The following is a 24,429-nucleotide window of genomic DNA, read 5'->3' as shown; positions in this document are numbered from 1 at the left end:
GCAGGCCTTGGATGAAGGCCTCGTATGTTTGCTTCTTCCTGATGAACAAAGATAAATTCCACTAAAAAAATAAACTCGGTATATTGGTCAATTTGCAACAATTGGTGAAAAAATTAAATTGTATATTTTAGGACTTGGCATGAGAAGTTGTGGGAAAATAGTTCAGTGTTTCTGACTCTGGCTTGATTTTTCTGTAGATCTGGAAACAGAGCAGAAAATTAATATATAAACATATTTAACAATACCACGCTGAGTGCTGAAAATTCAAACTGAAAATTGAAACTGCATGAGAAACAAGAGCACAGTCTCTCTTCTCACTTCAGTTTCATAGTTATTCAGTGCAAAATTTTTCTAAGGCTTTGGGCTTATTTAAAAAGAAAATGACTTCTGCTACTGCAGACCATCCTTTTTTTTCCACTCCTTGTGACTCTGCCCAGTGGTTCTGAATACCATACCACTCCCAGAAAGCTAAGAAGAAATGCAGTCACTTCATTTCCCACCCCTCACCAGAGAGCCAAAGAGCGATTTCTGCCTGCAGAGGAGCCATCTACAGCTGTGGCCACTGAGAAAGGGCCAATCCAGCTGTTTACATATGTTAAACTGGTGGAGCAATTCAGAGTATGTTCAGTGTGAACTGCTGAGCTAAGAGAGAGGAGAAGCCAGCAATGTCCGGCCAGGACCAGGTGACTAGCAGGTGGGAATGTTTGTGGACAGCCCCTTCCGCTGGTGTGGGAGCGCGTGGCTGAGGACATCTCTGTAAGCCTCCTCTTAACGCAGGATCCATGATACCACTAACCTGTATATAAAGTCATGGCACAGAGCTGTGCATGTTGAATGAGACCATGGCTAGGACTTGCAGGCCCTGCAATAGAAGAAGTACCAAAATTGCCATGCCAGGTGCCCAACACTCAACCTACTGTGCTGCAAAATCAGTCCTGTGTTATGCCATCTCTGTCCAGATACGCACAATTCCTTTATTTCTGATCATGGCGCTTGCTTTAGAGGTGAAGATGCTTCTTTTTCTACAGTGATGTTTTAAATTGCCAGTGTCCATGTGACATCTGGAAATTCAAGTCTCACTTTTCTACTTGCTTGCAGAAGTCTAGCATGTGTAGACTTGACTTGTATGTTAAATGAACTTTTGTGCTGCATCTTAAAACACTATTTCTGTAGATTTTAATAAAACCACTTTACATACTACCAGAATGAAAGTGTGAGAAAGATCTGCAAATCACACAAGTATAAGCATAAACATAATTGAACTCATGCCAGGGCAAGCTGAGCTCCAGCAATAGTAAAAGAAACTGTGAGCACCTTGGCCTCTCTTCCTCGCCTCTGCATTTTTTGGTTATTGCGTATCAGATATACTGCCTCTTCCAAAGTGTTATGTATTTAGAAAAAGAGGAAGCAGTTTCTGATGATACATCTGGGTCTGTACCTGTAACTCTGTTTTTTGGTAAACTTTATAGGTTTAATACACTTGGAAGTTGGTAGGGGCCGCACTCCCTAAAATTCCGTGTTTGCTGCTTTAAAATTTGATTGCACATTCCTGAGTTACTTCACTTTTTATATGTCTCTAGGTTATGCTAGATAAATGCAGTTCTTTGAGGATCTCACAGATGCTGCTACATGTAACCTTGTGCCAAAATTATTAAGAGGCTGATTTTTCTAAAAACAGAGGAGATCGTTCTATATTTTCAGAAAAATAAGCTTAAAGAAAAGTGTGGGAAAATGATTGCCTTAGTTTTCTACAGCACAAAGTTATCTATATCCTCAAGCCACTAAACAAAAACAGCCTTTGTGAAAAAAAAATAACAAAATGCATGAAACATATGAACTCACTAAATTATGATAATAAAACATCCAAATTATAAAATGCAAAACTTGCCGTGATGGCAGTATGTATTTTTTGTTAAATATACTCCTTTAAGTTTAATTTACTATTGTTTTCTGCTTTTTTTAAACTATTCTGAAATGTAGAGATCTGCCAAAATTTTAGAACAAAATTGATTTTCATACCAAAAGCATTTTGGAGCATGTCCAGTGGGAGAGTGAGGGTGTGTATGGGGGGGAGAGGAGACCGTCTCTCCCCCCTGCCCCTCCAGCACAGTGTGTGAATTACAGTTTGGCAAATTAAGCATGTCACTAGGATAAAAAGAAGTTCAAAAATGGTACAGCTCTAAAAACAGAAGGGAAAATGCATTTTCTAAAGTGAATGGAGAGGAGCAAATCAGTCTACAGAACATCAGCATTGGCTTGAACTTTGATTTGAACTGAAAATAAGCACATTTTCAGGTTTCAATAAGCATTGCTTCTCCCTTTCCTTGACCTTTAATTGGCCTCCATTTCTTGATACTCCGTGAAATGCATCTCGGGATCTCAGCAACGGCAGCTTGTCCTTGGCTGGCTGCTTCCTCGGAGCTGCCGTGCTTGAGGGATCCCCCCTGTTCCAAGTACCTCTGACTCCAGCGTCTCTCGAGCATTTGAGGTTTGATGAGAAAAGTCATTCTGGACACAAGGAAACTCCACAGTAGAAACATCATCTTTCAGGGGAATCATTCAGAGGTTAATTACGAAGGTGCGGAAAGTTCTTGGAAAGCAGTGTCCAAACCATTTGGATGAGTTACAGGAAAGAAATGACAAGGATGGGATTTACAGAAGGCAGAGATCAAAGGGCTCTGAATGGAAGTTGCTGATGCCCTTGTTGGTCATGAAATCGGATGAGGCATCTGGGAGGTCTGATTAAAGGGGGAGATGGGATTCTTACAGTACTGTGTTCATTCTGGGTCTAGAAGTAGATGTGTGCTCCTGCCTTTTATGGCTTTACAAGTAAGCAAAGCAGATGGCTGGGGACACAGGCTACTGTTGGAAGAGAGTGGATAGGGATCAGCAGAGGATGGCAACAGGGCTGGGCTGCTGCTGCCTCAGGATGTGCTGCTGTCCTAATACTGGAGGCTGCACTTTCAGGAGAAGCAGTAAGGACTCAGAGGCAGTAAGTGGTGGTTGTGCTGGAGAAGAGGCTGCTCTCCCTCCATGCATCCATGGAGGCTGCTGGGAGAGCCCCAGGCCTGACACTCTCCAGGCTTCTCACCCGGCTTTCGTTCCTTCTCCAGTTCCTGTTCCAAGGACAGGTGTGGACATTTGGGAGAAACAAAATGGAGTTTTAGTGCTGAAAAGCCTAAAGATATCTGCCTATATGTAGCAGAGTCAGTACTGCACCCATTCCTGGTTTCTGTAACTCGTTTTCTGTAAGCGTATTTGTAATCTTCTTTCCCAGCTTTTTCTCCTTAGCGCTCTCCATGACTGTTCACCGTTCCTTCCACCACACATGCAAGTAAATGCATACACAAACAAGCATTCTTTCTCTCTTACGAATTTTGCTTATACTTTGAGTCTATACAGCTACTTCTGAGCTATCCATACATTCCCTTCATTTTGGTGGCCCTTCTCATAGCCAGCAGTGTTTGTCTTGTCTTAGATTCTGGGCTAGTTGTACCTGTTGCTGCCTTTGTGAACTCCTTAAGGAGTCCACATGGTGTGTGTTAGGCATGCAAGCACCACTTTTCTACAAAGCAGGAAGCTGCTGAACATCAGTCAGGTTTAGGTGTCATGTTTTTCAGTTTATTTCTGCAGGTCTCTGGTACGTGCAGCTCTGGGTTTGTTCATTCATTCACGCATTCGTTCTCTCTTGCTTGCTCGCTCGCTCTCTTGTGGAGGGATAATAAGGGATCAGAGCTTTTCTAGAGGGCAAAATAGTATTTACTTGTTCTATTTTACAATATAAAACATAACAGATAAAATCTGTCACAGGGCAATAAATATCTAATGTTCATGCTGATTTATGGCCCTTTTTGCCATTTTGTATTTAAAATCCTAGCACAGGACAATATCATCTTCAAAGACTTCAAAATCTTCATGAAGAGACACTTAGATGGATTAGATGGATTCTGTGATTAATATTCTTGAACCATGTAAAGTTAGAATTAATTCATCTTTTTTAAATTTTCTGTTTCATAGTGGCATTTGAAGAAGAAAAGTCCCTCTTCATTTGAATGACTTTTTGTAAAACAAAACATAAATTCCCAGTCCATAAAGCACGTGTTGAAGTTCATTTTTAAATCCAGCGAAGATGATGCTTAAACTTACACAATTTCTTAAATCTATAATTATATACAATGTTATGGAACTACCACTGATTTTTCTTAAAACTTAATTGATGAGTGTTAGGGTAGGATATTTGTTTTCTTTCTGAACGGGGGAACTTGCATAACTTTACCATGGAATAAGCATTACAGTGCTGTATACCAGCTCCCTCCATCAATACTTAGTGTGAAATTTTCTCTCACTTGGGCTATGGCCTGATATTTTTCCTTTTCCTGGTTTTGGAAGAGTGAGATAGATTGAAACGTGTCTCTGCTCCACTAAGAAACCTTCATATTAATAGCAGCTCCCCGGAGTCTAATATAATCTTTCAGGTGACAGTCACCTATGGCTTTAAAGGAATTCAAAGCTGTAGCAATGGTGCTTATACCTATTTTCATGCGCTTGATTAATTCAAATCATAGTTACTTGAGGGTAAACTGAATCGTAATTTTCAGGTCAGCAACTCATATTATGTCTGTTAAACTGCTCTAAATAATACAACCACATTTTTAGGTATTATTTTCCTGTAACATGTTAGCTGCACAGTGTTTGCCTTCCCATACGAATGAATGTATGAAGGGATAAGTTCTGTATGTCAGATGTTTGACAGCTTAGATGGTTACTTATCAATCTCAGTAAGTACCACTGAGTTTTTCAAGGGTAATGGTTAGTGCACTTAAATAAAAGAAAAAACCTTTGCTGTTTCTCTATGTTTGTGTTCTAAGTTTCGCTGAAACAAAAAAAAAAATCCAATAAATGCTAATGTGAGTGACATAAAGCTGAAAACTTGAGGCGGAAGCTGTGTTTCAGTGCTTTTCTGAAAAATAACTTGGAAACTGTAATAGTATCCTTCATTATGTAATAAATTCTAAAAGTACAATGCCAACTGCTCCATTTTCTGGATATCAAATAGCCCAAAGAAATAATAGCATGTGTGCAAAATTTTAGTAAGATTTTTTTCTTATTTGCCTTTTTGCCTTGTCTTACAGTTAAGATGGTGATAAGACAACATGTGTATACATGACAGAAATCCTTTAATTAAACTGTAGGCTGGAGCTGATTGAAAATGTGATTAATCAGCCTAAATGCTTCCATACGAGCTATGTCATTTGGTTTGGGATAAGTTTTACCCTCTCAGAGAATAGATTGCTAACAGAATTTCCCTACTCCTGATTTTGGACTGTAGAATGGGTCAAGTAATGTCAACTTTTTAAGTTTTGTTACTGACAGCTAAATTTTTCTGGGATTTTTGAAGCTGAAGTAAGTGGATTGCTTTCCTGACAGGTGAATAGGTGTTTATTCAAACTGTACAGTGCCTGCTGTGTAGGTCTGTTTCCAGGGTGTCTTCTCTCTAAATCATCATGATTTAGTCATTAGGTAAATCTCAGAATTAGCAATACTTTAAAATGTTTTTTTAATGTTTGTTTGTCATAATTTACCTTTCCTAATCCTCCAAATCTTCTTTAAGAATTAAAACTTTGGGTGTTTTTTGCTCTGTAAATCTTAGAAACAACTTGGCCTTAATGGCTCAAAGCCTATCTGTAGCCAGTTTTGACAATACCTTTTTCTTTGCCTTTTGTGCTGGAAAAGTGATGGAAACATTGCAACACTTGGGGGGTTTACAAGTGAGGATGCTGATGGATTTTTAGTGGCTTCTGGTTGACATTAGTAACCATATAAGAATAAGTTTCCATCATGTTCAGTTTAATAGGCTGTATAACATAAGGAGCTGCAACATTTGCATCTTCCCTCCATGGAGGCAGGAAGTTCTGGCAGAGGAGTAGGGTGAAGTCCTGTGGGTTGTACATTTTCTGGTTTCCCATTGAGAATCCTCAGAGCTTATCTGCCGGGCTCTCATAAGCCCTTTTCCTAACAGGATTTTCAGGATAGCATTCATTTGCATCACTCTTTTCTCTGAAAACATTAACCTTTGAGCTCTTACTGTTTTAGGGAAGGAACAGAGATTATTGATGGCACAGAAATCTGAGTTGCCGACAGGTTGTTCATGTATACAAGCGTAGTGCAAGTGACAGAAACAACTTTTTTGAACAACAGGAATACTAACAAAGTTGAAACTAAAATGTTCCCAATCCTTGCACAAAGCTATTATTTTGTGAAATCAATTTCCCCAAGAAGTTACATGCAATTACAGTTAAGAAGAAGAAAAGCCAGTATGTGTGTGCTATGGAAGTGCTGTGGCCATACTGAGACATTCCCCATTTGGAATCTCCTACAACTCTTTCTTCCTCTGTTGCTGAGATGTACACAAGCCTCCTTATGCCCTTTTCCATTTCAGCTCTGAATATCCCTATCAGGCTGTTTTTTTTCACTGGTGGTAGTGTTTCATTAAAAGAGCTAGTGAGAAAAACTCGCTACTCCAAAGTGGAACTAAGTGATGGAACTTTACCGTATTGTTTTGGCCGAAGTCCATTATTTTCACCCCAAAAAGGAGAATGTTTTCTTTTCTTTTTTTTCCTAACATTAAAAGATGACTTGATTCGAAGGTATTATCAGTGGGTGTGTTTATATGTATATAGTTTGTGGATCTGCATCAGTCTAGACAGAAGAAATGAGTAGTGGTGAAAAACAAGACTGTTTTCTCAGCTGTTACTTTTGTTTCCTAGGGTGATTCTCTTCAGGGTGGTGATGATTCCCCATTTTCAGACTCAGTTACATTGGAACAAACAACAAGTAATATTGGAGTCTCAAGTGGACGTGTCAGCCTGTGGATGCAGTGGATGTTGCCAAAAATTACTATAAAATTGTTTGCTCCTGATCCTAGATACAATGGCACAGGTATTCAGCATAATTTTTCCATGTAATATACTATTTTAAATTCAATACCTTATATTAAAGCAGAATATTGGCTATTCAGAGCATTTATTGATAATACTAAACACTCTATAATACAAAAATCTGGGTTGGATCTATGTTTTAACCTACCACAACAAGCTCTAGTTAGGCTAATGCATGTAATCAGAATTCACTGTTGTTCTTTGGCAAACATTTCCTCCTCATGCAGAATAATGATTTTATTGAATTGGAAATAAATTGATTGTTTTACTTAATAAAAATAGGGCTGCATTTCTTGCCTTAACAGCAGTCATGTTCCATTTTGGTATGATTTATTAGTATGTTTTGTGTACGTCCATCTATAGGTATGTAGTTTTCTGTTGAAAATTTCAAAATGAAGTTTAACATAATCATCACAGTATAATTCTAAAAGTCATGGGAAATATAGTATGTGTCAAAGTACTTCTGCATTGAAAAGAGAAATATGTATGGCACACAGCTTCTCTTTTTTCTTTGAGAATAAAGTTTGATTATCATCTCGATAGTAATTTTTAAAAAAGAAGATTCTGTAAACATAATGAAGGACTGAACTTTTTTCGTTAGGAAACTGCTGTCATTAATGGTAGAAATACGGAAAAAAAAATGAGGAGACTAATATGATTAAAGCTAATTGGCAAAGAAATGGCCTTGAGCCTTTGATATGCAAATAATCATATGAAAGACAGAAATCTAAATTGTTAAAGTACCTATCTTGGCAAATATGTTTTTATTCTTTATAGGAATTGTACTCTGAAAACTGGAAGTAAAAACCCCATAGATAAGTCTCTCGCATTATGCACAGTTGTATGAAAAGATTTGGATTTAGGTTTTTTTTCACTAGTCTATGACAGTGTCTTTCACCTGTCTATGACAGCTGATCCAGTGTGCTGTATGAAGAAAAACTGAACAGAAACAGCAGCATCCTATTTACAAAACATAGTGTGCCAGATACTGTGCAAACTTGCAGGTTTTAGATTAATAACTTTTTATTTTAATTTTCTTTGACTATTACAGAAGTTTGTGTTGTCAGTGAATTAGAAGATCTCAGCGCCTCGGTGGATGTGCAGGATGTGTATACCAAAATCAAATGTAAAATAGAAAGCTTCAATATTGACCATTACAGAAACAGGTAATCCCGAGGAGCTGTATTGCTTTAATTCCAGGCTGGAAGAAGGTGGCCGTAGTTTTTTCTTAATTCTTAGCTTAAATTTAAAATAATTGTTGATTTTAAATGAAGTGGAATGGATTTTAAATTTTTAAATAATAAACATTGGAACTGAGGTTTCTCGGAATTAATTCTGATTCCAAGGATTTCGTATAAAGAAAACATTTTTTTGCATTATTGCTCTGTTGGTGTGTTAGACAAAATCATTCATTTAGCTGAAATTTTGAATGGGAAATACCTTAAATACCTGTTTCGTAATACATTTAACTCTAGCAAGTGGCTAATGTTTAATTTTTTATGATGCCATACACTTAGATATTAAAAAGAAATATCTAACAGTAGAGCTATTTCTTTTACTGTGGCTTAGCAACGCAGTAATGCAGGGAGCTAAGCTGGTTATCTGTGACTGTGTGACAAAGCATAGTATTACACAGAAAAGCTGAGTAAAATCTTGGTGATTAAACTCTACCAGGATGCCATCAAGTCAGGCTAGGTCTGTGGTAGTCATACGATGCATCGTACATCTTAGCAAGTCCAGCTGGTTAAACAGAGTGTTGGATTGTTGTTTGTCATTACAGCGCAACGGATTCTGTTTAAGGGAGACAGAACTTAAAAGAAAACATGATCACTGAGAAAAAGAGAGAAAAAGATTTTTTAAAAAAAGTTTTAAAACATTATATCGACATTGAAAATGGCTAAAATATTTAGGAATGCAAATCATGTTGACTTAGAAGCCTGTGCTTGTAAGGTTTTATTCAACATTTTTTACTGTTCCCTATGTGCATTAGGAAGGAGATTCAGTGTCAGCTTTTCGAAGTTACCAGTGGTTCTGAGACTTTTTTCCTAATCAACAGTCTAAAACAAAAAAGTTGAATTTGTTTTATCAGATTTACAAATACAGTTATTGTTTGAAAATGTTGTAATATTTGACAATCAAACTTTGTAACTTTTTCTTTTTCTAAATCAAATAATGATGCTTTAAAATGCAGTGGAATCCCAGTAACTGGTTGCTATTTGCAAGCTGCTTTGTCCACAATTCAGTGTAAAACTTCAGAGATGGTGCTTCACTCCCAGCAGCCCGATGCTCCCTTGAAAATGTTTTCAACTTCAGTGTTCTTTTGTTTGCTAAAATTTATACACACACACACACACACACACACACACACACACACACACATACATACATTATACTGATATATTGATATATTGTGTGTGTGTGTGTGTGTGTATGTGTGTGTCTGTGTGTGTGTGTATATATATATATATATATACACACATACACACACTTATTCACAGATGTGCATGTATATACCTATACCTGTATGTACACACACACATGCACAGACATATGAAGTTTTTCCACTTGGCAAAATTTTTATTGTGTGCATTTACATTCCATAATGTCTTCAAAGTATGGTTCTCTATGTTTGAATTTCTGTGGACTAAAGCAAAAAGCTAGATAAAAAAAAAAAAAAAAGCCTTCAGGACACAGTATGACAGTTAGAGTCTGTCAAAATGATTAAAGCGTCTAACCTTGTGTCAGTTGATGTCTTACTCAAAGTGGCTACGGAGTCAAAAAAAAAAAAAAAAAAAAAAAAAAAAAAAAAAAAAAAAAAAAAACAGATAAGGTGAACATTCTGTCTTCCAGGCCAGGGGAAGGCTGGCAGTCAGGAGATTTTGAAGGAATATTTCTACAATGCAAAGAAAAGCTTTTGGTGAGATTTCTTTAGTAAACTAAGATGCTTAACTGAATAATTCTTCTTAAACAACATATTTTTCTTTATTCTTGGATACATTAGAAAGAATGATTACAAGAATTATAACACAAAGCAACATTTTAATTCTTCATAACTAACTTTTTATAAGTAAACCCTGTGATTTTATAATATATCGGAGTATAGTTTTTCTTTCACAGTTTTTTGGTTCTTGTAATCATTCTTCTCCATTCTAATAAAGCTATTTGCTAAAAATCCAGAGGTAAGTTTATTTGTGTATGGAAAATTCTGTTATTAATTTCACATATCTTGACCTCTTGCTGGGTTGTCCTTTCACATAAATTAAAATTTTTAAAAATTCATTTTTTTACCAATTTTTGGCTTAATCTGATTGAATTTCAGAATTTAGAAGAAGGTACGGCACAGGCTTTATCATGCAGTTACATATAACTGTGCAAATTGGACATTATTTTTTTTGCTTATGGCAGTTTCTTTAGTTTATATTTTTTTCTCTTTCCCTCTTCCATGCTTCATTCATTACCTCAAGCCTCGGAGAAGATTCTTGGTCTCTGGGGCAATATGGAGGTATATTCCTTTCCTGTACTGACAAGCTGAACAGACGTACCTTGTTGGTTCGACCCATCAGCAAGCAGGACCCTTTCAGTAATATCTCTGGCTTCTTTCCTTCTGTAAGAATCTTTTAAAATTTTTTGCTACAGCACTTCCACTAAGAAATATAATTTGGAGTAAGAAAAAAACCCTCAGATACCTGTAGTTTCTGATTGTCTAAATTTTGTCTATACTGAATGTCTTGATTGATGATATTGATTGTATTAGTTATGTTGTTTCCCTCATTTCCTTTAATAATAACTGTCAATTCTTTTTGACTAGATATGGGAAGGAGGGTTGATGGTTCACAACCTGATGCACGATAGTAGTCCAATGAAGTCAATGGGATTTATTTATATTAAAAGGGAGCATATGCAGTAATGTTCAGAAGGCAAATATGGAAGAGCTAGTACTGAACGCTGCATTTTATTTGTGTAGTTCTGATACCTACTCAGGAATTTAATTACTTTGTGTTACTGAGGTAGATCTTAATGATACTTTTTACAGTTACTTTATATAATTTTGATAGTGCAACAATTAACAAATTCATATTTTTGCCTTTCTTTTGAATTCTTGGATCATTGCTTCCTGATTCAGAATATCTCACTGTGAGATACGTAACTCCTTTTTCTCCTTGCCAATTTTATTTGGAAAACTATTATGTCATTAGGCCCTTCACAAACAAGAGCGACTGTGTAGAATCCTTTTATGTTAGTGGAAGTTCTGTATGGTCTGATTTATTTTCATCGTGAATATTGACTTGGCAATACTTTCTCTTATTCTAGTTGCTTTAGTTCTTATAAACAGAAAATCTAACTTACTAATTTGTTTTAATTCACGTAATCATAAAAACTATAATTTTTTCAGCATTTAAGCTTTGCATACCATTTGTTTAAGAAAGAGATGTTCTTCTACTAATGAAGTTTAAATTACATTGAATTATTTTTAAATCAAATTTGAAGATGCTTCAGGAAGCATGTTTGCAAAGTGTTGTTGTTTTCATTTGTGCTTAAGTGATTAAAGGTAATTTTTGAACATATTCTTATTTAAATGTTTCCTAAACTGTGAAAATAGCCTCTTCTTTCTGGGTATTGCTTTTTTAAATTTTTCACTCACAAATGGTATAACACTGAAATACTCAGAAGACTTTCAAAGATAAAATGAGAACTGTAATATATGTCTTTTGGGAGCTAAGCATCTATCATTTATGTGTAGGAAATCCTTCTTGCTAACTGTGAAACAAGTATACTCTTTAAATAATTAGAGGTGATGGGAGCAAAACGAGTTCCATTCTTAGAGTAATTTGTTAAATGTGGGTGTACTTTACACCAAAGGCCTACCGCAGCACTCAGGTGTTGATTGCACTTACAGAAAGGAGTGTGGGAGGAAGTAAGATTTATTTCTAAAATGTCTAAAGTGAAGGAGAAATCAAAATATGTAATTTTGAGTGCAAAAAGTTATCAGACAATCTTTGGTGAATTCAGACTCTCCCAAATATGTGGGCTTTTTTGGCTTTTTGGATTTGAATAATGCTCAAATGTTTGAATAATGTTTAGGCTGCATACTAAATGAATGACGTAGAATGTAAATGATCAAAAAAGGAAAAATAATTGTTCAAATATTTATTGTTTTAGTCAACATAAGATGGTAAAATAAGGACACGTTGTGGAATGAATTGTCCGCTAAAAAATCATTTTTTTTCTTGTATTCAGAGAGTAGGAAGATATTAGAAAAGATAGAACCCTAACCATCCTAATAGGAGACAATATGGCAATTGATGGATGTTATGTGTGTACAAGATTTTATTTCTTTAACAGTTTCATTTTTGTTTTTTTTCCTTGAAATAGACAACTGCAAAACTTTTAGATGGCTCACACCAGCAACATGGATTTCTTTCTCTCACTTACACAAAGGCTGTGACAAAAAATGTCCGGCACAAACTGATATCAAGAAATGAACGGAGAACATTCCATAAGCTGTTGGAAGGTCACACTGATGGGTCTCCTCACTTTCTTCATGAGATCCTTCTCTCTGCTCAGGCATTTGATGTGGTCCTCTGTTTTCCTCTGCTTAATGCAGTTGCAAGCATTTTTCAAGCCAGGTTGCCAAGGAGTCAAAAGGAGAAAAGAAAATCACCAGGCCAACCTATGAGGACTCACACTCTCACCTCCCGCAATTTGCCTCTGATTTATATCAACACTGGTGTAATTAGAGTCTTCTTTCCAAAAAATGAAGAAAACCATCATAACGCAGAAGGTACTGTGCTTTATATTAGAGAGGGAGCTTTACTGTTCAGTTTTAGACAAATGTTCTTTAGTTAGTTAAATCACTACTGTAAGATATTGATACTTAGCAGCGCTGCTCAGACTTCCAGGTTTTTATGGGGCAGAGGTAGAAAACATCTATAATTCTTACTAGTTCTATACAGAATTGCTGAAAAAATTATAGATATTCATTTGATCTCTGCTTTGCCTGTACCTACATACTTTGTATTTAAAGTGTGACTATAAAAGCAAATGGTCAAGAACTGTGGAAAGAGAAATTAAGCCTAAACCTATGGGTTGGGCAGTGGTGATTCTTGGGTCAGTTCTCCTTATGCTGATATCAGTTCAGTCTTCAACAGACTTCTGCTGTGGCCGTGGAGCGCAAGAGAGCCCCAGAGCCTATGGTAATTTGTACCGAGAAAACTATGCAATCGGCAGGTAGACATTCTCATTCATTTTAATCATCTCTCTCAACCTTATAATTGATACCCAACAAAAGATATATTTTAGCATTTGTGTAGTGAATCTTAGATGAAGTTACTTAGACTGAATTATGACTAATGTTTTTTTTTTACTTTAGAAAAATTTCTCCTTTATGCAAAAAATGTATTTAAATCCTACTATAATATGTATGTAGAAATAAACAAATGTTGAGGTTAAAGTACAGCTGGTAACAGCTAGAGGGAATGTGATTATTACCATTGCAATCCTTCAAAGTCTATCAAGAGATAGAAAATCTTTCTTTTACGTTTTTATTTTTTATTTTTTATTTATTGGTATCATGATATGTTTACATAAGTCTTATAGGTGTGGATCTTTTTGCCATTATATGCAGTAGCTCAGAATCTAATCCTAAGAGTACAGATTTTAAATTTTTTTCATAACGTATTTGCAAGAAGTACCAATAGTGAGAATTTATTTGGATTACTTCTTTGCTAGCATCCTCTACAGTTTTCCAAATGGGAATGGTGAAAACACAGCAAGATAAAATTTGATTGGCTGTGTTGGTAAGGAGGAATTATGATTCTAGTTGGAACAGAGTTATGGGGCGTGCTGTCAAGGAAATTTTTTAAAGAGTACTTTTTTGTAGAACTGTAGCTATACACTTCATTAAAATGAAATCAGACAAAAATGCATTGTCTAGTTGCTATCGATCCTATGAAGATGCATGCAAAACAGAATTGTCGTGGTTAGTCATGAATAGATGTAGAAAAAATGGGTATGCTTTTAAAGAATGATTCTAAGGATTAATTTTACTGAATAAATAGGAAAGCCAGCCAACATCTTCCTTTGGAAAATTCTGAAATGTCATCAAAATGAATACCATTCTCTTTTCGTTTCTTCCTTTACCCAGATTTTCCAAAACTCTGATGTTTATGAATGTGAAATAAACCTCCTCTTGCTTCTACTGTTTATTGTCCTCAAAATCTATACCTTGTAGAGGCAATAATAAGGAATAAGAATTGAGTGTTACCCATGTTACTGGTGTGCTATGTCAGAAAACTAGTTTATCAGGGAACCTGCATGCCTAATAAGACCTCATTCATCATCTATTGATTCAGAGAGTTTTTTAATCCAGTAAGAGTTGTCTGTTTCAAGATGTGATCACTGCATTGAAGTAAAAAAGTGATAATCTCAGTTTCTGTCTTAATCACAGTCGTCTGCTTTTCATATCTTTTATCTAGTGCTAGGTACTTTAACTATCCTCCCCCCAAAAACCACATATAATTTAGATTCATGTACAGAATTTAAAAACAAGACAAATCTACTTTTGCAGTCCAAATATAGTCCAAAACACCAAACTTGTACAGTGACCTGTGATACACAAACACCATGAAATAATTGAAGTGATTTTTTGGTTTTTTTTTTCAGTTTTTTTGCTTGGGAATTTTACACACATGCATGCATGGTTTTTGCAGCAATACCATGTTAACCTTTCCTTCTGTAGTGGACTTTGAGGGTATCAGTCAATCTTAGATGGAAAGCAGAGTAGAAGTGCTGCTTTCACTCAGAGTTTGATTTGTTACTACAGCAAGTGATGTTTCAAGCTCTGATCAACAGCTTACATGTATTTAGTGATGAAGTAAAGACAACTAAATATGTAAAAGCAGTATGTAACAAATCGGAGAAAGAAATGTTGCATAGCAGCTACTATATACAAGAAAATTGTAAATTGCAAAGAAAACTGATAAGCGGTAAGGACAGGGAAAATCCACATCTGATTGTTTTGAGGATAATAGGAATATTTTTTAATATGTACTAGGAGCAAAATATCAGGAGTCACTAGCAAGGACATGATAAATTTGTTGACTGTGAGAAAGAAAAGGCAACATACTCAATAAACGTATGTCCTGCATTTGTAAAAGTGATATTTTCTTGTCATATGAGCATGACTCTCTACTTTGAAGTCAGTCATAACATATGGTCTCTAACATCCTCCTTGCTTTCTATTAAACAGTTTCTGATCAGTCAGACTGAATAACTTGCGCTCAAGGATCTTGATCATCTGAGATTAGTTGTTAACACATTTTGGAATAGGCAGGTTTCAGGCAGCTAAAAGTGTATCTATTAAAAATGACAAGTGTAATGTTCAAGTAAAATTAAGACAGGTAGCTTTATTTATTGTCTTGCACAACATAAAAGAAGAATCCACTACAGGATTCAGTTAATAAAGAATTACATGGTATTTATTGCATGATATATAATATGATATGTACATGATATGATCCAGTATGATTTTATGGAAAATTAGTCCTGTTGAATACATCTGGTATCTGTTCTGTGTCAAAATTACAAGTCTTAGTTGATAAAAAAAATTTTGCAAAGATTTCATATGCTTAAGAGTTTTGCTTGGAGTTCGATGCTGTGTATCATGGTATTCTAACTTAAAAAATATCCCCATCCAAAATCAGTGGAAATGTTAGATGAATTTAAAATTGCTAACTTGAAGTCTAAAAAAATAGTTGCCTGTGGGGACTTATAAATTAAATTGACCTTTAGTAAATAAAACCACTGTGGCTAACGCCAACCTGTGTTGTAAAGAATTTCCTACAGGGAAATAATGTTGAGAACTGCATATCTATGCATCTGCATCACTGCGCTTACATCACTGCTTGTACAAGATATACTAAAAATATTCTAAAGGTAAAGTTCTGTATCAAGGAAAAGTCTACGCAGACCACATTTCCAGCGCTGGAGACTTTTCTAGAAAGCAGTGCATGGCAACAGCTTAAGGGTCACAGCGGAGAAGCATCTTAATAACTATGGTGCCATTACAAAAAAGCTAATATTTTTTTGATGCAAAATATGACAATACTGGAAAGAAATAAAGGAGGTAGCAGTACTTCTGCATATGGCAATGATGGAGTATCTTATCCAGTTTGCTTTATATTATAAAAATGGATATTGATACAACTACAGAAGGTGCTGAAAAGAGCCACAAATATTAAGTACTGGAAAAGAAGCCTTATGAGAAGGATTTAAAAAGCACAATGTGTTTAGCTGAACAAAAAGACAGCTGAGATGATTGGTTAAAACCAAGTAAGATTGTGGGGAACTTGATGACACTCAGGTCTGTAGGTTTGTCCTAGGTTGTATTTATACTCTGTAATGTAGACTTTTTTCCCCTCAAAGATAATATTTGTAAGAAAATGACTGTGTTTGTTTATTACATTATACACATATTTTGAAAAACTAGTGGGAGAATACGTGGATTAATGAATGGAGATACATATTCATCATCCCAGCTCATGACTCATATCACCATTCATTAGAAATCAGTACTGAAGCGTGAAAATATTAATGCCTGTGATTGTTTGTGTTTTAAGCTTAAGATTTAATTTCTTAACCTGCATGAAGCTGCCTACAAAAGAACCATGCCCACCCTTGAAAGGAAGACTCCTGCAAAGCTCACATGATAGAGACCATGATGAATAGTCCTCTGATGACTGTGATTTCCTAAGTGTCAGAGACAAATTAAAATTCTAACCTCAAATTTATTTTATTAACAACCTCTACTCAGAGTAGAGGGTTTGCCACCTAAAGTACATTATGATCAGAATGTGAACTGTATTTAATATCTTTACTCCTTTTTATTCTTTCTTACGTGAGTATCAGGGGAAAAAAATCCAACTTGTCAAGTGGCAGGAAGTCTAATACTTAGTACAGCGCCTTATTTATTTTTTGTTTGAAAAATTCAAAACATATTTTCTAATTAGTCAAAAGTAGGATTTTATTGTCAGCTTAACTTGTCTACCTTAGTTCTGGCAACCAAACCAGCTGCACCTGATTGTGCTCTCCTTTGAGGTCTGAAGATTTTCACTTCTGCTTTTTAAGTAAATGAAGTTCTTTTAAGCAGATGCCTTATATTCTCATCTAGTTACTGTGCTATAATTTGTGTTACCATTCCGCTATTCTGTCATTTCCCTACAATTGTTTCAAAATATCCTATTAGAATTTCTGTGAATTCCGTGACTTCTTTTTTTTTTTTTTAATCTTCTGGGGTTTTTTTAATTATAACTGCGGAGCGTGGTGTCTGATTCACCAAGAATTTAACTGGTCAGGAGAAGTGAGGCTTTTAAGTTCATGGTGAGCTCACTAGATCTTTCCACATCAATCAGTTCACTCTTCAGTAAAATATTTGAACCTCCTTTTGCTACTCCCATTCGTGTGCAGAATCCCTTGTGGGGGTGTCTTGCTGAACTTCCTTGCATGTGAGAGCGAGGGGCAAAGCGTAGCCCCAGTGTAGCACTGGGGCTGAAGTGGACTCTTCCACTTCAGACGGTGACCTGCGGGAGCTTGCATCACACGGTCTCAGCTGCTTCCTCGTTATCCTGAAGTCTTCGGAGCAGAAGCCTGTCAAAATACTTTGTGAATATGGCTGTGGCTGCTGAAAGGGAGACTCAGTAGACTCAGTCTTTCCCTATAAGGACAATTTGCAGCGTTTGTTTACTACAAGAAATACAGTGCTGGTTTTTTGGACGGAACTTTGCTTCTCTACCTAATATGATTAGTGCTTTTAAAACTAAGAATTTATACATATGGCTGATATAAAGAGGATAAAATGGAAAGTAGAGGGTTTTTTATTCTTAGAGTAATTTTACTATTGCTGTGGAATTTACTATCCTTTTTTCTCCCAATATACAAAATACTTTGTATTTCATGTATGCATTTATGTATGTGGCAGGTTTCAGACCCTCTTTCAGGGTCTTCAGGTTTGAACTTTTCTGTGTGTTACAGCCCATAGCAACTGCTGCTGCAATGATCACATTGTAATATCCTGCAACCTTTTTTTTTTCCCTCTAAAAGTACCTAGGCCCATGTTAAAAAGAATGCAGGATTCAAACTGCTTAATATGCAGATATTTTAGTAGATAATTATTGGAGAAACAGCTGTGTGACAGCTGTTTCTTTGGGATCAACATCATTTTGGAAAAAAATAAAAAAAAGCCTAAGAGAAAGTAGGAAGTCACAGACCAGGATTTAGTTGTGTGATTAAAATCTGTAGTGAAGTTAAATGAGCATAGTTTTGACTTTTATATGTCACAACAATACTATTAATTTCATGGGGTTTTTTTGCATTTGTTGCTGCTCTTGAGCAGAAATGAATCGTAGCAGACATTCTTATTTAGATTTTTTTAAGAAACATTTTTCCATGGTTCTGCTATATGCAGTTGCCTTTTAATCAAACACATGTTTTCTCTTCTCCTCACTGCAGCTAATCCAGCAATTAAAGAAGACACTTTGGTTCTCAAGATTGGATCTGTCTCTATGGCTCCCCAGGCTGACAACCCTCTTAGTAGAGCTGTGCTCAGAAAAGACATTTATCAGTAAGTGTTGGGGAAGGGTTGGGGTTTTTTATATACAGTCTCAGAAAAATTCATTTTGGGAGAAGTTAATTGATCAATAAAACAGGGGAACGTGCAGCCTGTAAAAATACTTTTCACATACAATCTTTTGATATTCAAACCCAGGTTTTTCTGATTTTCTTCACTTGTGGGCTTTCAAATCCATTTAGACAAATCAAGTTCTTCTGTGAAGTGCTGATGAATAACAGAATTTAAATGTCAAGTCATTATGAAGCTAAAGCTCACAGATGAGAACGTTTTAAGAGGCATTCTTTTATTCAGCTATTACCACGTTCACCTAAGAGAAGAGGGATTTTTTGGGACTACCAAAGTTCTCGGTAGCCATATAGTATGAAAGAGATAGATCTTAATAATATTAATGGTAAACATATATTCAAAGTGTAGGATTCTTGATGTCATGTAGATCAAAGCTGTAAAGGAAAGCAAACTTCTAAGGAGTTCATTCCCAGTAAACACATTTTCTGTGAAAATGTCAAGCTCTGGATTGTGTCAGTAAGTATGTGCAAACCACACTAATCATATGTAGGCAGCAAAACTGGTGAACATATGTAATCAACATGATAAAAGTAATATATGATCCTTAGTAGGGTTGGCACTGTTGCCAGACATGAAAGTATGGTTGCAAATAATACCAAGTGAGAAAAGTCACAGAAGTATAGATGAACAAGTGTCTTATGCTTCCTGTTGGTCTGTTTTTCAGATGTGGCAATATTTTTAAGTACTTCGTAGTGCTCAATAGAAATTGCAAACATCAAAATCTTTTCCCAGCAGTAAAACATTTACTGCCTAGAAAATGACAGAAAGTTTTACCTTTTGTCAAGGCTAGGAATTTTAAGGAGACTATGAAATATCTCCAGTTTCATTTCTGATCACTTAGAAGTTGTAAAAGAGTTTTTTATTCATATTTCTGTTTGAAAATACTTAAATTATTGCATTTGCTTGTATGTTTAGTAACAGTAGTTTATCCTTTTTTCAAAAAAAAAAAAAGAGAAAAATATGTATCTGTTGTCATATTACGGCGCTTTCATGGAAGAAATCTTACAGCTGGGCAACAGCAACTGCTTGGGTAGCAAAGCCTGAACCAATTCCCAACATGCCCACAGATGAGAGAGATCTTCCTGACATTTGTACTGGCTTCTTCTGCTTCTGCCCTCTCTCTGTGAGGAGACTCCCATCTGGTTTCTGCTTTGAGCGTTACAAAACCAAATGTAGGTTCCAGTCTTCTTCTCACAGCAACCAAAAATCTGTCAAAAAAAAATCCCCTATAGTAATGTGAAATCTGCAAGTTTTAGCTTCAGTAATGTTTCCATCACCTAAGGGGAACTGCGTAGTGTTCCTTGTATATGCGTTACAAATTAGTGAGTCAGCAATGGAAGTGATGTGATTTCCATTAAAATCAGTGAAGCAATGCCAGTTTGCATTTTTGAGTCTGATATCTTCACATCTGTGGCTTCATCTTAAATGCTGAAATTTTGTGCTTCCCAAACCAAAAGTCACTGGATTGCCTAAAGGTTCTGCTGTCCTTTTGCAGTAGTGGTCTTTTTTTTTTATAAATATAAATTTCTGGACTACATTTATGTATGTCGGGTTTTCACAGTTTTACACAGTTATAATATGCTTCAGTCTTCCTTTGGGAATCACTTGCCAAATGGGTAAGGCAGAAATAAGCATTGAGGCACCGACATCTCTCATCTGATAGTTATTGGGTTCTCTGTGACCAGCCTTACAACATCATGCTGTTTCCATAAAGGTTTTCTTCAGAAAATCATTTTCAGTATTTCCCTCTAAATGCTTCTGTGAGCATTGTTCTCATTTCTCAGCAGCTGTCAAAGACTCAGTCTTATCTTTGTTCCTTTAATCATCCAATTATACTAGCTTCAGTGTTTTTAAAAAACATTGGGGTAGAGTGTCAAGTTACTTTGCAGAATTTTATGAGACAATATTGAAGCTGGTGGGTGGTCTTTTGGTTTTGGGAAGAGGGTTGCTATTTTGATCTGTTTAAGCAAGGCTTAACACTTTCTCTAGCAATATAAATTAATATTTCTTACTATAAAGTGCTAAGATTCCAGTCTGATGTTGAAGTATGCGTTTTCTAATTGTGTATTCTTTGGTCCAGAATTTCCTGTAGTTATAGAAGCATGATGGAAGATAGCTGCTCATTTTCTTATGTGACAGTGACTGCTGTTAGAGCACTAGAGTACACTTCAGTGGTTTTCAATTTTTGTTAGGAAAGTAAGATAATACAAAGATTTTGCATTTTTAGGGCAGGGCACACAATTTGTATTCAAGTCAAAAAAAANAAAAGAAAAGAAAAAGAAAGAAACCCAAAACCCCAAACAGTGGGACGTTGTTAGCACATGGGTCAGATACTATTATTCTATTCTCAAAATACCAGATTTGACACCTATGCAGTATTTACCTTTTTTAACCTGTCACACTAGATGAAACTAGATGGCAAAAATGCATAACTGGGGAATTCTAGTGTTATTAAGGAATACTTAAAAATCAAGTAGTTAAATGAACAAGCCCATACAGTATGCAGCCCATGCATTTTGGTGAAGGATTTGTTAGTACATATCAACAGATGTACAAGTAGTACAATACCCAGCTTAAGAGACTTTAAAAAAAAAAATTGCAGCAGCCTCTTGATTACTGAAGAATTAACTGCTACAGCATTTAATAATCCCAACATGTCGTCTTCTCTTTTTTTCCAACCTCTCTTTTCCTCTAATTTACTACTGCTGCTTTTAATAGAATATAAGAAAATAAATCATTGTCTGAACCACTGTCTTTACAGTGTTTCTGGAGTGGGGATACAAACTTAATTTGTGGTGTCACTTTGGTTTAACAGTCTTCTGTTTAGGTCTGAGCTACAACCACATGCAATTAATGTCACTTTGGTAGTGTTTCATGAGAAAGAAGAATTTTTGCTTCCAGTTTAGAAACTCTTCTTTTAGGAAAGGCTGAGAAATTTCTTTCATTAGCTAATGGCTAAATAGAATTTCCAAATGTCTTTTGATAAACTCATGAAAAATATTGATTGTGTTCATTTATCGTTAACAGAATGCTAGTGCCTGAAAGGTAGATCTGGTGTGGCTACAAGTCGGATTAAATAAAACTGTGGTCTGCCTTTGGCCTGTGAGCTGAAGTGTCTCCATCTATGCCGTAGTTAAAAGTAGCTTACTTGCTTAACTTGGAGAGAGAGCTAAATTGAAAATGGAATGTTGGAAAAATAGTGTGCCCCAAAGTTTGGGCACAAATATTTTTTCAGGTGAATATTGGAAGTTGGAAAGAAATTTATTGACACAGTAACTTAAGTTTTCTTTTACCATATAAAAATTAGTCTAAAAACAGCTGTTTCCTCCAGTACAAAATGGTCTAATTTATTTAAAACTCATAAATACACACAGTAAACGAAGATGCATGTACGATAACACAAAATGCAGGACTCCTAAAAGAAGTGCTGTTGCACTTTATGTAGCTGCTCACGGTAAGAAACAATTTCTGTTTTTTTAATTTGTTTGCTCCTAAAACCTAGGAATTTGTCTTAGTGATTTCTCATGCATTTATGATTCTTAACTTCCAGATGATGTGTGTTTGTCTTCAACAAACAGGATTAGAGTCATACATCCTGTCAAGGGGTGGTCAGTTCTGCAGAGCTGAAATATTGTAGGTATGAGGAGACCTGGGGAGAGGGCAGCGGAGCCAAATAAAGGAGATTCGGGGCAAGCATGCCCAAGAGGCAGCTGCCTAGCCTAGAGAAGTGCACTCAATTACAGCTGTGGAGGAGTCAGATAATCAGAATAAATGAAGTGCCTGCTAAGTGGTGAAGGAGAGGACAACGTTTTTATAGGTTTTAACCATATGATCATACTGAATTTGGAATGGAGAGGCTACTGTTTGGAGATCACTCTGCAGGTTGCAGAAAAACAAGATGATGAGTTCATTCCTTAGCTTGCATCATCATGCTGTGTATGTTCGCCAATAACTTTGGAAATGGCCAACTTCAATCACATTTAACTAAACAGATGAAGTTCTAGCAGTTTTTGTGAAGAAGAGTCCTGTTAATGCCCTTACTGAGTGAAAGTCAGCCTGTTGTTTCATGTCAGAGAAAGCACACAGGAAGGAAATACTATAGTTGCTCTAACTACAGGAAAAACAAACATCTCATTGGAGACCAGAGGGTGCATTTCTCAGTCCTGGGCTTGCTCTTGTTTGGATTTTTTGCTGTCTAGTAAGATAAAAATTCCAGTTGAAGTATTTTGCCTCATAAAACTGTCTCATGTATGGATTTTTTGGTACCTAATACCAACAATATGCTTCTGTTACTGTGGTAGCGTAATGAAACTAAGAATTTAACTATGTGCCAGCTACACACAGATTTTGAATAGTTGTGGTGCTTGTACCACTGTTTGTTCATTTTGGAGAACATCACTAAAGATTTCTTACGAGCACTGGCCCAGCACCATTATTCAAGCTTTTATTTTAATTTGATACACTTGTCTGAAAGCTTACATACATGATTTTATAAGGAATCTGCTCAAAGCAGCTATGTGGGTTCTTTTCCAAATCCCTTCTAACCTAAATTATTCAATGATTTCTCTAGTCATCTAGTCTTGCCTATCATTCAAAGTAACTCAGCTCAAGTTGCTCAAGGTTTTCTCCAGGCATGAAGCCTGGAAGATCCAATGTGTTTGTAACCTTCTTAGCCATTTTTCTGCCCAGTTTTTCCACATTCTGTTTGTTTGTCACCCTTTCAGATTTCAAGCTATCCAGGGTTGAAATTAGAATTTTTCTGTACATATGAACAGTGCTTAGTGCAGTTATGCTGAGACTAATTTGAATCCTTGAACATATTTAATCTACTGAAAGCTGGTATAAAAAGACTATATTGAAAAATCTGTGTATGTTGGATTTTTATAATAGCTAATAACATTAGTTGCTCTAAGCAACCAGAAGAACTGAACAGTGCTAATAGGAAAATGGTAAGAAAACTCTGTCTCAAGATTCCACAATTCTATTTCTCTGACTGAAAAACGGGAGTAGACCCATGACTCTGCTTAAATATGAAACACTTAGAGTTGAAGTTGAGATGAAATTTAGTTTTGTATCGGGATAAGGGCCTCCATTATACCAAATACTGTGCAAATTGCCTGCTCACTTATAGATAACTTTCAAGTAAATCTACATCATCTTTCTGTGCATGATCTGTGTTTTTCTGCGGTAGAGATGGAATCGACCACAATATTGTTGTTTTAGCAAATTCTGACATGATACATTAATTACTAGTATTCTAGGGAGTATCCATGAACAGATAGACTGAAATAATGAAGTGATGAATAAGTATTATTAAATCATAAAGTTCTGAGCCATAAGCTTTCTCCAGCTTGACCATTAAAGAATCTAATTTCTGTCCATTCTCTGTATTCATCATTTTTGAGATCCAAGGATTTAATTCACGGCAAACATCAGAGCTTAATAGTCCAGGTCTGAATGTTCCGTAGTGGGGTTTTCATAGATTGAAGTAAACTGCTGTCTTTAGCCTGTTTTCAGTTTGTGAATATGATTGAAATTCTCCAAAATCCCTCCCCCAAAAAATTACATGTAAAGAGTTTACCTATCAAAAGGTAGCTGTAATTATTTAGAATTTTTCTTAAAATCTTTCATCAATACAATTCTTTTTTCATTGTAAATATATCCCATCTACTTTGTTTTTCATTTTTGTACTTTCCTATTTTATACTCTTCTTTTAATGAACAAACCTTTACAAATAACAAAAAGTATTGCTTATATCCTATATAAAATATATGCTATTCATCTTTATTTGAAGGAGCT

The 24,429-nt window shown here is 35.7% G+C and overlaps 1 protein-coding gene across 7 annotated transcripts in view; it reads left to right on the top strand.

Moving 5' to 3' along the window:
* The window catches only part of VPS13B (vacuolar protein sorting 13 homolog B), a 464,422-nt gene that overhangs the window by 252,824 nt on the left and 187,169 nt on the right, over positions 1-24,429 (top strand). For 5 of the 7 annotated variants that reach the window (XM_085301417.1, XM_085301811.1, XM_085301721.1 and 2 more), the window contains 5 exons: positions 6,768-6,939; positions 7,990-8,104; positions 10,403-10,544; positions 12,312-12,720; positions 18,444-18,555. In XM_085301417.1, the coding sequence (XP_085157543.1) occupies positions 6,768-6,939; positions 7,990-8,104; positions 10,403-10,544; positions 12,312-12,720; positions 18,444-18,555 (950 nt within the window). Of the gene's footprint in view, positions 1-6,767; positions 6,940-7,989; positions 8,105-9,788; positions 9,856-10,402; positions 10,545-12,311; positions 12,721-18,443; positions 18,556-24,429 lie in introns of all 7 variants that reach the window. The other 2 variants (XM_085301642.1, XM_085301569.1) reach the window with 1 other exon arrangement.

Source organism: Rhea americana, unplaced genomic scaffold, assembly GCF_003343005.1.
Source record: "Rhea americana isolate MKP2758 unplaced genomic scaffold, rheAme1 scaffold_0, whole genome shotgun sequence".
Taxonomy (NCBI): Eukaryota; Metazoa; Chordata; class Aves; order Rheiformes; family Rheidae; genus Rhea; species Rhea americana.
Note: the sequence above shows the minus strand (reverse complement) of the source record. Positions and strands in the feature narration are given on the sequence as shown.